This window comes from Poecilia formosa, unplaced genomic scaffold (genome assembly GCF_000485575.1).
Source record: "Poecilia formosa unplaced genomic scaffold, Poecilia_formosa-5.1.2 Scaffold78, whole genome shotgun sequence".
NCBI lineage: Eukaryota > Metazoa > Chordata > Actinopteri > Cyprinodontiformes > Poeciliidae > Poecilia > Poecilia formosa.
This window is the reverse complement of record NW_006800017.1, coordinates 26644-41563: the sequence shown is the minus strand read 5'-3', so window position 1 is coordinate 41563 and position 14920 is coordinate 26644. Positions and strand designations below refer to the sequence as shown.

The following is a 14920-nucleotide window of genomic DNA, read 5'->3' as shown; positions in this document are numbered from 1 at the left end:
GCAAACTGTTTTCTTTCTTGTGGGACACTGATTTGACTCTGGACCCCAGGCTTACATAAAACCAAGACAAATCCATTTGATTCAAGCAGCACCTTCCATCATGGCAACCACGGGCATGCAGCTGATGGGCCTGATCTTGTCCATTGTAGGCTGGGTTGGTGGTGCAGTGGTCTGTGCCATCCCCCTGTGGAGGGTCACTGCTTTCATAGGCAACAACATAGTGACGGCTCAAATCATCTGGGAAGGCCTGTGGATGAATTGCATAGTGCAGAGCACAGGTCAGATCCAGTGCAAGGTGTATGATAGCTTACTGGCTCTGCCCAGCGACATGCAGGCCGCCCGCGGCCTCACTGTGTTCTCCATCCTGCTCTGTGGCGTCGCTCTGGCTCTGGGGGTCCTCGGAGTCAAGTGCACCAAATGCATAGGCGTCAACAGCCTCAAAGCCCGCATTGCTCGCATTTCTGGTGCCATGTTTGCCATCGCAGGGTTCCTTTACCTCGTTCCTGTCTGCTGGACGGCCCATTCCATCATCAGGGATTTCTATGACCCACACGTGGCGGCTCCACACAAGCGAGAGCTCGGCCCTGCCCTCTACATCGGCTGGGTGGCGTCAGCTTTGCTCCTGATTGGTGGTTCTCTGCTCTATGGGGGGTCCAGTCCCCCTGGGATCCCGGGTTCTCCCACCTTCAGCAGCGGAGAAAGCAGTCCCCGTAGAGCTCCCGCAACACAGGTCAAAGGTTACGTCTGAAACACCTCAAGATCTTCAAATGCACCCCAAGTGATGACATTATGACTCATTTTTGCTCCTCTTGAGTTCGCTCTTTTTCATAATTATACATATAATGTTTCTCCAGTTTACTTTTTTCTTTTAAAAAGCTACATGAATCTTTTTAGAGAAAATGTAATGTTTTTTTTTTTTTTATGATTTCATACCCAATTTTTTTGAATAACATTTTTTTTTTCTGTCTGTCCAATACAATAAAAGTTGTATCCTCTAATGAGGAAAATTGTGTGTGCACATTTTTACAGATATAAAATGTCTTTTGAAAACCTTTGAACTGTATGTTTTTACCAAAGATGCATTACATCAGAACTACATTAACTGCAGTATTTTGTAAAGGGACACCATGTTTGACTGGAATACATAAACATCACTTCTGCTGAATGAAGAAGAAACAATAGAACAATAGGGGCTGTTGTACATTTACTTGAGAAGCCATATTGTTGAGAAGAGTGTGTGTGTGTTCGTGTGTTGTCCTATCTACCATCTCCTCTTTCCTGTCCCAGCTACACTGTGCCAGGAACATAAAGACATAATTTACATGATTTACAGTGCAAACCCCCACTGTCCTCCCTCCCCCCCAAAAAACAACATCAACAGATTACTGTGAGGGATCACATTTCAATCAAACTCTGCTAATGCGTTTTAATATAACAGTTTAAATAAAGTAGCCCTATTTAAAATATAATAGACATTTCCACTAATTTATTAATCAATGATAAATATCATTGAGCTACATTGAGAATTATTTAGTTAAGTCGGTGTACTTATTTTTCTGTAATATGTGATGAAATAAGTACCAGAGGACTTTTCTTTGTTCTGGATCTTTCTTCCGAGTCATCACATGCAACGCATACGAAGCAAATAAATATCTTTTTTTTTTTTTTTTTTTTCAGGATTTCTGAAACTTTTTATTTTTATCTTCTGTTGTGATGTAATCACCCCCATCAGATTGTCTCCTTTCGCTTTGTAACCGCAGAGGAGCGAGCAACACAATGCCACATTATAGAACCATTATTCCAACAACGTAACAACAGCGGCCAGTGTTCTGAGTGCCAGGTGGTGACTCATACATGACCTAAGTACGCCTGTACCAGTGATTGTGGAGTAAGGCTGTAAATACTCTAAGTCTGCGTTAATTTAAAATCCAACTGTAAAGCGGCAGAGTGGAACAAGTGCATAATTTATATTTTGAACACTTGGTCCAGTTTTAAAGTCACTTTAAGGTTTGATGACAATTTACAATGAGAGGATATCAGCTATATTACAGCAATCACATCTAAAAGTTGCAAGACACCTGACCTGGAAACCTGGATTTGAAGACTCCTCCTCTAGATCTTTGAGGTCTGCTATTAGCTATCCTGAGGTCCAAATTAAAGCACAGAGTAGTAAGGGCCTTTGCTCCTAAATTGTGGAACAGACTGTATCTTCACCTCAATTCCTCCCCAGTATTAGACGATTTCGAAAACCATTTGAAAACTCAGTTTTATTCCTTAGCTTTTAATCATATTGAGATGTGTTCATTCTAATTGTGTAATTGTTCTTACTAAAGTTTCTCATTTTATCCATATTAAAGCTGTTGCTTTAAATCTACTGTATAAGTAAAAGTCCAAGAAGTATGAATATTTTAGCCAGAAACTGTAGTACTCTGTGCAGTACACAAAAATCTGGTCTGCACAAAATGAGGAACCATTAAAAAAAAAGAAACCAGTTAAAATGGTTAAAGCAAAAATGTGAAACAGTCTTAATTAATAATTTAAGCTGCTGACAAAACAGCAATTTTTCTTTTACTGGGGAACTATCGCTGCTGAATAACAGTTTTGTATTTTGTTGTAAAATGTTGATCATCCATTCCTTTACAAAGGTACTGGTCTTGTGATTTCATCGTTTCGTCGCTAGGGGGAGACGCCCAATGGCTGTCGCCGTGAGAAGCAGGAAGAGTTGTGACTAAAACACAGCTGTACTCTGTGGCTAGCAGATAAGCTAACAGGCTAGCCGCAGTGGTGGGTGAAAATATCAGGATCCGCTGGTCAAACGAAGCACCTCGTCGGACACTTTCAGAAACTGAATTGACAATGGGTAAAGGTGGAGGCACTTTTGAGAGGCTTCTAGGTGAGTTCACACCATATTCCTTTAATAGTTATCAGCTTTTATTCAACCGTGAGTCTGAAAGTGCGATGTTTTACAGCATATTGTTTTGACAGGGCTGTGGCTCTAAGGCCAGCTAGCTTCTTTTAGCTTGCTATTGTTCGAAGGCCCTGACAGACTCGCTTAATTTATTAAAACAACTGGATAAGTTTGGAGATACAGTTTATGCTGTCTATTCAAACGCGATGTTCTAGAGTCGCGGAAACTGCGGTTAAGGTAAACCCGACTGTCGGTTGTCTTCAGATGTGTTTATGTCTCCTTAACGAAAGTATATACGCTAACAGTTAAATCATTGCTGACACCTACTATGTAGTTCTTTACATGTCAAAATAGAAGGGAAAAAAATGAAATTGTGCGGTTGTCATGTATGTAACTGGTTAAAGTGTATTCTTTTTAGATATTACAACAGGTCCAGTAAGTAGCTGCTGGCGTCATATAATTAGAAACGAATATAAACAGTATTTATAGACTCTCCTCTCAATGTAGTAGGTTAGTGACATGGTAAGAGTAATCAAATTTTACATCCATTCATTTCAAATGATCAAAAAGTCATAACTTAAAAATTATTTTCTTGGATTAAATCAGTTGGAGAAATTGAAATGATACGGTACAAATTCATATTTTCTAGTAACGAGAAAACTCCAAGTTCCTTTTCACCAGGCTCTTTGAGGTGAAATACCCATCACCCCAAAGGAAATAAACAAATTCTATTTTCTCATCACCATGTTATTGCTGGTTCATCGACTTCGACCTGCTGCTTTTGTTTTGCCATACCTATCCCCAAATTCAAAACACAGCAAGTAACAAAACCTTGCTAGTCCAATGTGGGGGCTGGGAACATTGCAAAACTTAAAAGGATAATGGTAAAAGGTATTAAAGATGGTATTTTTTAATAGCAGTATACCAAAATGAGGACAACAGAATACACTGAAAATATATCATCATTACAATATCAGTCAGAGCAACATTAATATCACAAATAACTTAAATAATATATTTGTTGGCATTTATATTCTAATTGTCAGGTATTTGCAATCTGCATTTCAGTCACCTATTTAGCTATTAAGGTGGAGCCTTAAGCCTACAGAGAGTTGGAAGCATAATATTGATGAGTGAGAAACAGAAGAGTGTTTAAAATATGTATTTACCATTGAAATCGCCATCAAAATATATAATAATATATCAGTCTTGAGATTTTTCTTATATCGTGTTGCCCTACTAGTTGAAGATATTCAGAAAGATCGTGTAAAATTTAATGCGTAACAATATTGGTGTGAAAACCACAGAATTCAACTCGGAGCCAATCAAGACGACACAAACCTACAGTTTCATTCTACAAGGCCTCATTTCTTTTAAACCATATGAAAATGGGGATTATTTGGAATGCCACAGGGATTCGGTCTGTTTGGAACTACTGGGAAATTGTCACTGATTAGTTAATTTTGTAACTTTTTAAGTTATCTCTATTACTGCAGACATCCTGAGCAACATGGTGATTAGTAACTGTAATTTTGAAGACCAACTGATGAAAATCTCGTCTTAATAAAATGTTTTGAGTCTACTGCTGGGGGCGGGGGGTAAAAACATTTATTTTTTTTAAGAAATAATTTATCTGTCAGTTTAATTATTTTTGCTGTTTTAGTATTTCAGTGAATTCTGTGGATAAATAATCACAATTCAATTCAGTTATACATTATTTTCTGCATAATCCTCACTATTTTCATTAATTATGGCTTAGATTCTCATTTAGTTTCTTGATAAGTATGAAATATTATGATCCGTGGTCAAAAATGACTGTGTAACCTGCTGCAGGTAGATGATATTTAAAGTCACATAACCACATTTCCTGTTGACAGAGTATAGATCATAAGTGGTTATGAAATATGGTCCCTGAAAAAAGGTCCTGTTGTGAACAGCTTTTTTTTTTTGTCCACCAAAAGTCAATAAACTGAGTCATGCATAAAAGCATCTCTAAAATGGTGAAGAATATTTAACTAAAATGTTTACAAATTAAATAAATTCCAAGGTTATGTTCACCTTTCTTCAACCATTCTGGTTGAACAAAGTGTGTCGCCTGAAGCACAAAGTCCGTAGTTGTCAGCGCGATTATAAAGATACCCAGGCTAACTTCTACTGTACTAGATGGCTCTCACACTTACAAATGAAATTTCAAAAGTCTTGCAATGAAGAAAGTCTCGAATTAATCTGGGAGCCAAAAGCAAAGGCGTTGAAGTTTGGATTCTACAGGAAAGTTAGAGGACATCTGTCATTTTGCATATTTTAAATAATGTGTGTCAAAAAGCAACAATAAGGAAGCAACAATTGTAATTATGTACAGGAAGGTAATCTGAAACCAATCCAGTTGTTGGTCAGTGTTAAAAAAAAAAAAAGCTGTCCATTTGAGGAAAGAAAACAACTTTCTGTTTGCCACAGAAACAAGCTAAAATTTCCTTCAGACTAATCTGGCCACCAGTTATTTTTTTAAATCTCACCAATCGGGATCACACAGGGTTTTAAAATGCAAAGGTTTCTTAGTGACATATGGATAAAAGTTGATATTATCTGAACGGTAAATGGTGTATGCTGTTGTATTTGTTAAACTGTGGTTTCCAAATCTTTTAGCTCATTAAATGGTGAGTAATTTTTGCTGCTTGCAGATAAAGCAACCAGTCAGCTGCTTTTGGAGACTGACTGGGAGTCTATTCTTCAGATCTGTGACCTCATTCGGCAAGGAGACACACAGTGAGTGTTTTAGTCTGATATCCTTAACTATCATATCTTTAGCATATTTGACTTTTAAAAGTAACGGTGAACGTTTTGTCTCCCTGAAGAGCTAAATATGCTATTGCTGCCATTAAGAAGAAACTGAATGACAAAAATCCCCATGTGGCGCTCTATGCACTTGAGGTAAGATGCTATAAGGGGAAAATTAGAACTTTGAACATGAGGGGAACTTTTATAAAGTTTTTAAAATCCCCATTTCATTTATTTTAATCGGCCGTAAAAAGCGCACTTCATGTTTTACTTTTTTTGTTGTTGTTTTACTAGAGGTTTGAATATGGATTTGTAAAGATGGCATTTCTACTAAAATTGTGTACTTTTTAATTTGTTTGCAGTTTTTGCAACTATTTTAAACATAGTGACAGAAAGCCTTCAGGAGTTTGTCAACTGCTATACTCCAAAGCTATGAAAAACAAAACAGAATAGAAAATGTTGGGGAATTTAAGTAATAAACATGAGAATGAGAGGCTGTACGGTATATACCATTATGTTGCTTTGATCACATTGTGGGGTTAACAGTGTGAAGGATTACATTTAGGAAAATGGCCGTCTCTCTTCAGGTTCTGGAGTCTGTGGTGAAGAACTGCGGACAGACGATCCACGATGAGGTCGCGAGTAAACAAACCATGGAAGAACTGAAGGATCTATTTAAGGTGGTGTTCTTCTGAATTTTAAAACTGTTTAAATCTCTTCTGTGCTGTTTCAATTGTCTTTAAGTTTTCACTCAACTGTAACCTCTTTTTTTTTTATTTAACCTAATCATATACAGTTTGACATATATTTGTTCCTTTATGACAGTATTCTATTTTGATAAAGAGGAGAGTTTATTGCTTTTATCATAGACATTTTCCTGGAGTCGAGCTGGGCATCACTATGTGATTCTGATACCATTAGTAGCTGGAAGCAATACATATTTGACCTTATGACTAAAAATATTTCTGTGCAACTTTCCATTAGGTCTCCACTCTCCATGTTTAAATAACAATTAAAACATTTTTGGTAAATTGGGAAAGAGCAGTTTTGGTTTCTCATGGGTGTTTTGTCCCTTTCCCAGCCCTTTATCTGACTCAATCAGTGCTCATTGCTCTCCTGCTGCTGCATGTGTTGCAGCATGAGCCAGAAATATCTGATTGGTTCACACTGCATCATGTGACTCTAGTTTTTTAAGCGCATTCTTCTTACTACTTCCTGCTGAGGTAATTGTCTTGTGACATGAGTGTTTTCACATCAGAAAAACAGCAGGGGGAATTTCTCCCTTACTTCTTATGGTCTCACTAAATACTGTTGAATTCGTTTGGCTTGTTATGACAACAAAAATTGTTTTTATTTAAAAAAAAAAAAAGACAAAAGGTTCACTTCAAATGTGTTGAGGCTCCTTGTTGACTGTGATTTGTTTTATTGCCATCAGAAACAGACGGAACCAAATGTCAGAAATAAGATTCTTTACCTGATCCAAGCCTGGGCTCACGCTTTCCGAAACGAACCCAAATACAAGGTGGTTCAAGACACCTATCAGATCTTAAAAGTGGAAGGTAAGTGTTCAGAAGCTGTATTTATAACTCTGTAAATACTTGTATGACTTATCTTCACCTGAAATGAAACTCTTCTTGAATTGCATACATTTTGCACTCTAAACTGCTTTTTCTTGTCTATAGGTCATGTATTTCCTGAGTTTAAGGAGAGTGATGCCATGTTTGCAGCTGAGAGAGTGAGACTTTTATCCTGTTTTAATGACTAATTTAGTGCTTTCTTTTTTAAAATGATAAAAACAGACTCTTACTGATAGATTGAGATAAAGATATACATTTGCTTCACCTTATCTAATGCCTCATATTCACCTTCTGCAGGCCCCTGACTGGGTTGACGCTGAGGAGTGTCACAGGTGCAGAGTTCAGTTTGGAGTAATGACCAGAAAGGTGGGCTGGGCTTCCTTCTAACTGGGCCACATGAAGATTTTATGGTTTTTCTTCCTTGCATCAAAGCGCTTTGTCTAGTTGACTGCTTAAAGCTGCAGCTAAGGATTCACCTGGATTTCTGCTCCTTGCTTTTCCAGCATCATTGTCGAGCCTGTGGGCAAATTTTCTGTGGGAAGTGCTCGTCTAAGTACTCCACCATTCCAAAGTTTGGCATCGAGAAGGAAGTGCGCGTGTGTGAGCCCTGCTTTGAGCAGCTAAACAAGTGAGTTTCCCTGACCAAAGTGCAGGAGTGTCTTTGAATATGAAACTAAAGTGTGTGTCGTCTGGCAGAGATGTTACGAACATGTAGAAAACTTTTTTTTGTTTTTTTTTTCTCCCCCACATACAAAAAAACTCATTAATCTCTAAAATAAGATATGAAAATGTAGGCAAATATTACTTGCAGCTTCAGAGTATGATGACAGCAGTGTTTCCATGTAAACAGTAAACAACTAGCCTTGTTTCTGAGCTTCTGATGAAGCTCAGAAAGCTGTGTGAATGTCACTGACATTTTTTTAACCTTGTTTTATGAAATGAAAAAAAAAATCTATTACACTTTTTTATTAATTTTGGGGCTTTTCCTCAGATTTTTGTGTCAGTAACACCACGTGTAAATGTTGACAATGTACCGTTTCTGAATTCAGTAATACACAGATAATCATGTTTTGAAGTGAACTGTAATCTGTAGATGTCTTTTAACTAATAACTTAATAATTACGTAAATATGTCCTGTTGGTGCTAATTGTTGCTTGTTTTGTGTCTGGAGAGTCACAGGTGTTTGCATCAGCATGCTCTTCCCTGATTCACAAGATTGTTTGTCCTCCCTGAACCCCCTTTCCTTACCAGCCACCCCTCCCTCTCTCCTCCACTTAGGAAAGCCGAAGGTAAAGCCCCCTCCTCGTCCTCCTCCAGCTCGACTGACCTGCCCCCCGAGTATCTGACCAGCCCACTGTCCCAACAGTCTCAGGTATTTACTTTCTTTTGTCTGTGAAATATGTACAAGAGCTTCAAAGTAAATAGATAATTTATTATAGTAGCATAATCTTAAACTGATGAGTTCAGAAAAATCCGACCTCTAATTTGAGTAGATTTGTTCAGTGGAGAAAGAAACGCATCTTAAATATTTATTAACGTAATTACTGGTGGTACAATTATTGCTTCTAGTTTATTTCATCTAAAATAAACTGGATAATTTTAAGTGGCCCTGTTTGAGTTGCGTGTGATTATTTAGGTTTTAAGTTGATTCTTAAATTTAGTAAAGAAACGTACAGAGAAGGATCGTTGGCCCAAAGTTTTCCTTGGGATAAATTTGTTAATTTTTTTTTTCAAATGTATATTTTGTCTTTGTTATAAAATTGCATCTACTTCTAACAATGTAGCTATTTATTATAAGTATTAGTCATTAATCACTGATGTGTCATACTTGGTATTTTTTGGGGGTTCTGTGAACCCCCAAAAATAAAAAAATGGATAAAATAAAAATGGACAGAATCCATTTTTATTCTGTCTTTATATTTTGAAGTTGATCAACGATTTCAAGAATTTGTAATTAATAATCCTGGCATTTGCGTTTCCCTTGTTTATAAATACGACACAACACAAAGGCCCACTGCTTTTAGCCATGCGCCCAGGCCAGGATGCAAATTCATCTTGCTGCTAAACACAATGATTAGAATGGTGAAGGAGGTGATAACAGTCTTCAAAATTTACATTACAGTTTTCTCCATAGCGACCAGACACGTCCTCAGGTTGTTTTTTTCAGGCCATACCAGCCACTAGCAACAAGGGGTTAGTGCACAACTGACCAGAAGAAAAATCTTTTTTCTGACCTGCCATTAAAAAAAATAAATGTGTGGGAACTACACATCTCAGTGAGAAGACTTGGCTTTTGGCCACCTAAACTCAGGGCACCTGATGCTCAATGTTAGAAAACTGAATAAAGTCAAAACAAGTTGGCGAAAATGTTTTTCTTTTCTTTTTTTTTTTTTTACAAACCAGTAGTACCAATAATTGTGCCACCAGTAAATAAATATTTAGACTCCCTCCCGCCCCCCCAAATTCATGGACTTGATTTCAAGGTTGTATTTTTCTAAATTGTTTGTGAGGTTATGATGCTACAGCAAAAGATAAATGTGTTTCAAGTCTTTTTACATATCTTTACTTGCCATGTAGATAAATTGTGTGACTATATCTTTTCCTTCATCGTTGGATTGTCGAGTTTCTTATCTTTGGGTGTTTTTCTTGCTTCTGTTTCTGACCAGATGCCTCCGAAGAGAGATGAAGCAGCTCTGCAGGAGGAGGAGGAGCTGCAGCTGGCCATTGCTCTTTCCCAAAGCGAGGCAGAAGAGAAGGAGAGGATGGTGGGTTAGAGTTACATGCTGAATGAATAGATGATTTAATGCCAGTTTGTCAGATGGAGGAAAAAGAAAAAAAAAACGAACTCATGTGGTCACTTGCAGAGACACAAGAACTCGTACTCGATGTATCCCAAAGCTGATCCTACCCCAGTGACCTCCTCAGCACCTCCAGTCAGCACCCTTTACACTTCTCCAGTGGTAATAACAAACATTAGTGTCATATTCATAAAAAAAAAATGACTGCACGTCACGTACTTTATAAATATGATTCCTTGTGGATCACCTTTAAACATTTGTGTGTTGCAGAACTCCTCTGCTCCATCTGCCGAAGAAGTAGACCCTGAGGTACGTTCACCTTGAATATGAATTAGTTTATTCATATCATCACTGAAGTAGTTGCCACTTTTAAATTTTTAATTGTCTTTTAATTGCAGTTGGCGCGCTACCTGAATAGAACATACTGGGAAAAGAAGCAGGAAGACGCTCGGAAGAGTCCCACCCCCTCAGCTCCTGCTCCCGTGTCGCTGGCTGAGCCCCTTCCACCAATCAGCCAGCCTGTCGAAAGTCACGTCCCCGTCCAGCCCGTCAGCATAGTCGAGGTACGTCCAGATTTTACACAGACGTCCAGACACGCGTTAAACTGACCTGGGTCTGTTGAAGCATCAGCTCCCCGCTCATGTCTTCTCTGTCGCCGCTTCCTCAGCAACCATACCAGAACGGCGAGTCCGAGGAAAACCACGAGCAGTTTCTCAAGGCTCTGCAGAACGCCGTCACTACGTTCCTCAACCGCATGAAGAGCAACCACATGCGTGGCCGCAGCATTACCAACGACAGCGCCGTGCTGTCCCTCTTTCAGTCCATCAACAACATGCATCCTCAGCTGCTGGACATCCTGAACCAGCTGGATGAAAAGCGATGTGAGTTTCTGCTTTGCGAATGCCTTTCCGTCTTATGTCCAGTCCCTGAACTGTGATGTCCTGGATGTTGTCAGTGTACTACGAGGGGCTGCAGGACAAGTTGGCGCAAGTGCGCGACGCCCGCGCTGCCCTCAACGCGCTCCGTGACGAACACAGGGAGAAGCTCCGCAGAGCTGCAGAGGAGGCAGAGAGGCAAAGGCAGATCCAGCTGGCACAGAAGTTGGAGATCATGAGGCAGAAAAAGCAGGTAATGTTGTTTTTTTGTTTTCTTTCCACTAATAACAGATGTGTTGTTGTAATATTCATTACCATTCTAACATGTTTACTTGACCTTCAGGAGTACCTGGAGATGCAGAGGCAGCTGGCCATTCAGCGCCTCCAGGAGCAGGAGAAGGAGAGGCAGATGCGCTTGGAGCAGCAGAAACACACGATCCAGATGAGAGCCCAGATGCCTGCTTTCTCTCTGCCCTACGCCCAGGTACTCATTGCTTCAGTCCAATAAAAGAACACTTCTCCTGACAAACAAATCCACCCTGTTTTTATAAATATTTTTTTATTCTGTTATGCAGATGCAGTCTTTGCCTCCTAATGTCGTTGGAGGGGTGGTATACCAGCCTGGTGGTCCACCCAGCTACCCTGGCACCTTCAGCCCCGCTGGTTCTGTGGAGGGCTCGCCTATGCACAACATGTACATGAATCAGCCAGGGCAGGCTGCACCGGGACAGTACCAGGCCATGCCCCCTGCTCCCACAGGTCTCTAGTTCCACCAGAAAATCTGCTATGTTTACCGTTTGTTACCAGTTAATTCATAAAGACGTGATTCTTTGAAATTATAACACAGTAAATTGTCCGCTGACACCAGCTGCACAGAACATCTCGACCTCTGAACCCAGCAGTGTGATAAATATGTCAACATTGCTTTTATTTTGCTCGTCCACAAGCAGTAGCTGAAACGCAGAGTTCCAGCCTCTACCATGGTTATTAAAATGTCTTTAAATGTGCTGTGATAAAGATCTACTTCATATTCCATATGGAAAGGAGTCCTGTCTACACTGAGATCAATTTGTTTCAACTTTAGATGTTTTTTAAACTCGTCATCTAATAATCCAAGAGGAATGTGGAGCATGGCTTTATAAGTAAACTTTGTTCTGAAAGGCCATCTTAATCACTTTTTCATTACTGATTTATTTACATTCCTGTTGTGGAGATTATTTTGAAAATATTATAACCCATGACATTCTGAAATGGTTGTTTATGTTTTTGTTATCACCATGTTATAATGACTGCATATTTACATATTGTTGGGAAACTTGCTTTTTTTTTTTTTTTTTTCCTAATAATTGTTGAGCTTGACAATCTTCCCTCGTCATGAACCATCAGTGATTTTATGCATATATTTCTTGATGAAAATGACGGTGTGTTAAGGTCAATAATCATACCCACAAAAGTTGTAATATTTTAATTATTTTTTTATTCTTTTTTTTGCCAGATCCCAACATGGTAAATGCATACATGTACCAGCCTGCAGGCACCAACGGACAGCCTCCTCCAGGCCAGGCCCCGCCCACCACCAGCCCCCCCTATTCCAACTATCAGCCCACGCCCACACAGGCCTACCAGGTGCGAATGCCTCCATCCGAATGTTTGATCATTTAAAACTAAAACCGGTCCATTTAAGGCAACGACGCCTTACTGTTCTATGTTTGTGTGCAGAATGTGGTCTCCCAAGCCCAAAGCATCCCCCCCATGTCGCAGGCGGCTCCCACCAACGGAATGGCCTACATGAGTTACCAACCGTACAACATGCAGAACATGATCTCAGCGTTGCCAGGGCAGGACCCCAACATGGCCCCACAGCAGCCCTACATGCCGGGACAGCAGCCCATGTACCAGCAGGTCGGTTAAATATTGGTGGATTCTTTACTAAATGTTCATTAACTACAGTTCACTTTTAAATATACTATTTTTCTCCTTTTTTTTTTAATTTTTAAATATACTATTTTTCTCCTTTTTTTTTTAATTTTTATTACGTAGCCAACACATACAGTCCTTGTTCTGCTAAAGTGCTTTAAGTGGTCAGTATTGCTGAGACAGTGCTTTTATACTAATGGAGTTCATCATGATGGTGTTAATGTTGTGGATAAAGGACTCAGCGTTGGAGAGCCACAGTTTAGAGTGAGAGCTGAGACAATACCCAAGCTGTTGAACGGTTAAACCAGGAAGTTCCTTCTTCGTGACAAATGGTGGGTTAGTCCCAGTGGTTGGGATGGCCACTTCCCTGTGTGAGAGGATTACATTAAACATGGAGAACAGAAAGAGCAGCCTACCGAGACGCCATCTGTTGGTAGAGAGGGGTCAGAGCAGAGCCAAGCGTTATACACTGCTTTGCGAAAGTATTCATTTTTTGTCTTGTTAACACTATAGTTTTTTGGGGGGTGGAGGTGCATTTTATTTGCCTAATAGAGAAATGAAAAGAAAATGGTACGTTATATAAGTAAAACTCTGAAGTGAGTTTGTTTAAACTGTGTCACTGATTTGTAAAAACGCCTTTTGTTGAAATTTTGGCAGCATCTGTTTAGTCTTCTATCTTTGCTCATTTAGAAATATGTTTTTTTTTTATAGCCATTCTTCTTTTCATAGTAGAAAGTGTCTGAATTTTATTTTATTTTGTCTGTTATTTTCATTAATTTGATTCCACTGGATTTTATTTGAGGTCATCAGAGCAAAGAGCTTTCGATGCAGTTGCTAATCACTCTCAGATTTTTACCAATAAATAATGTTAAAAACGTCGTATGCTATTATTAATCCACTTCACACTTATGAACAGTTTTATGAAAGGTACTGGATTTATGATGAGATGCTTGTAGCTAATCCAAAACTGGTTTGTCAAAGCGTTTTGTGAAGGCTGCATTTATTGCTGCTGGATGTTAGCCCTTCGGGTCACTTATGCACTTTTTAGGCAGAGTAATTCCTCTGTAGGACTCTAAGGACATTTTAAGGTTAACTATGTGGTTCCTGCAGACCGGTATAATAACAAAGCTCACTCCTGCGACTTCTATTCAGAAACTCCAGGTTATTTTAAGATCTCTTTTCACTAATCATTCTTTTTTTTTTTTTTTACCTTTGTGTTTACGTCTTGATAGGTTGCTCCCCCTGGTGGCCCGCCGCAGCAGCAACAGCAGCCCCAGGCACAACAGCAGGTGCCTCAAGCGGTTCCCGGCAGTGCAGAGGCACAGCTCATCTCCTTCGACTGAAAGCTCCCACACTGCAGAGTTTCACACACTACACCTTCTCTCTTCCTTTAACACCCCTTTCCTGGACTCAGAGGTTTCCCTTTGGAAATATAAACTAAATTCCCACCTTCCACCTTGCTGTGATGTTGTGGCAAAGTGAAATGTTGTGATGATGTTGCAGAACTGTTGCTCTCCTTGCCTCTTCCCCCCCATAAAGTGAGGGAATATGGGGGTGAAGCTGCTACGGAGAGCCCCAAAACCCACGACCCCCATCTTCTGTCATCTTTCGGCTGATGTGTATGTAGTATTTCTTTATTAAACGAATAACTAAAGCGCAAAAATAATAATCAGTGGTGTTCAAGATAACATGAGTAAGAAAATATTATATTATTTAGAAGACAAAAATAAGACCCGCCTCTTTTGTTTCGTATTTTTCTAAAATAAATCATTAGCACGTTGAATTGAGATTTTCTGCAATGGCAGTGGAATATTACAACCTGTTTTGTCAGCGACTGAGGAAACATCTGTCTGGTGTTAAAGAGGCTGTGGATGAAGCGAGGGGCTGTTTGAGTTGTGAAAGCTGGCCGTCATCTGGTTTTCCAGGTGTCCCTCACGGACAAATTTAGTTCCTTCTATTTTGGGATTTATTTGTTGTGCGCAGTTTGGACTGTGGAGTGTCTGATTATAGTTTCTAAAATCAATAAATGCATTAAAGGGATGCTATAGAAGTGTTGTCTAACCCTTGTTG

At 39.4% G+C, this 14920-nt stretch overlaps 2 protein-coding genes across 4 annotated transcripts; both read left to right on the top strand.

The window, feature by feature from the left end:
* Window positions 1-63: 63 nt before the first annotated feature.
* On the top strand, window positions 64-1002 carry cldnk (claudin k). Its single transcript, XM_016673536.1, has one exon. It carries the CDS (start codon window positions 101-103, stop codon window positions 746-748), a length of 648 nt encoding a protein of 215 aa, XP_016529022.1. The 5' UTR covers window positions 64-100; the 3' UTR covers window positions 749-1002.
* Window positions 1003-2715: 1713 nt separating this feature from the next.
* hgs (hepatocyte growth factor-regulated tyrosine kinase substrate) lies at window positions 2716-14288 on the top strand. 3 transcript variants are annotated; one of them, XM_016673533.1, is made up of 20 exons: window positions 2716-2893; window positions 5587-5671; window positions 5761-5836; window positions 6271-6363; window positions 7125-7242; window positions 7366-7418; window positions 7558-7626; window positions 7764-7888; window positions 8512-8632; window positions 9927-10025; window positions 10125-10220; window positions 10329-10367; window positions 10457-10621; window positions 10726-10939; window positions 11014-11186; window positions 11277-11417; window positions 11509-11692; window positions 12429-12559; window positions 12653-12835; window positions 14083-14288. In XM_016673533.1, the coding sequence occupies exons 1-20, from the start codon at window positions 2857-2859 to the stop codon at window positions 14191-14193; spliced, it is 2313 nt and encodes a 770-aa protein (XP_016529019.1). In that variant the 5' UTR covers window positions 2716-2856; the 3' UTR covers window positions 14194-14288. The 3 variants fall into 3 exon arrangements, with proteins under 3 accessions (XP_016529019.1, XP_007556323.1, XP_007556325.2); XM_007556261.2 differs by having other exon boundaries at window positions 7119-7242; window positions 8539-8632; XM_007556263.2 differs by having other exon boundaries at window positions 7119-7242.
* Window positions 14289-14920: the final 632 nt, after the last annotated feature.

Bases quoted from the DNA above. Each gene is read 5' to 3' on its own strand.
- cldnk (XM_016673536.1), top strand. From the start codon at position 101: ATGGCAACCACGGGCATGCAGCTGATGGGCCTGATCTTGTCCATTGTA.
- hgs (XM_007556263.2), top strand. From the start codon at position 2,857: ATGGGTAAAGGTGGAGGCACTTTTGAGAGGCTTCTAG. The intron at 5,837-6,270 runs GTAAGATGCTAT...GTCTCTCTTCAG, and splicing joins TGGCGCTCTATGCACTTGAG to GTTCTGGAGTCTGTGGTGAA. The intron at 6,364-7,118 runs GTGGTGTTCTTC...TATTGCCATCAG, and splicing joins AACTGAAGGATCTATTTAAG to AAACAGACGGAACCAAATGT.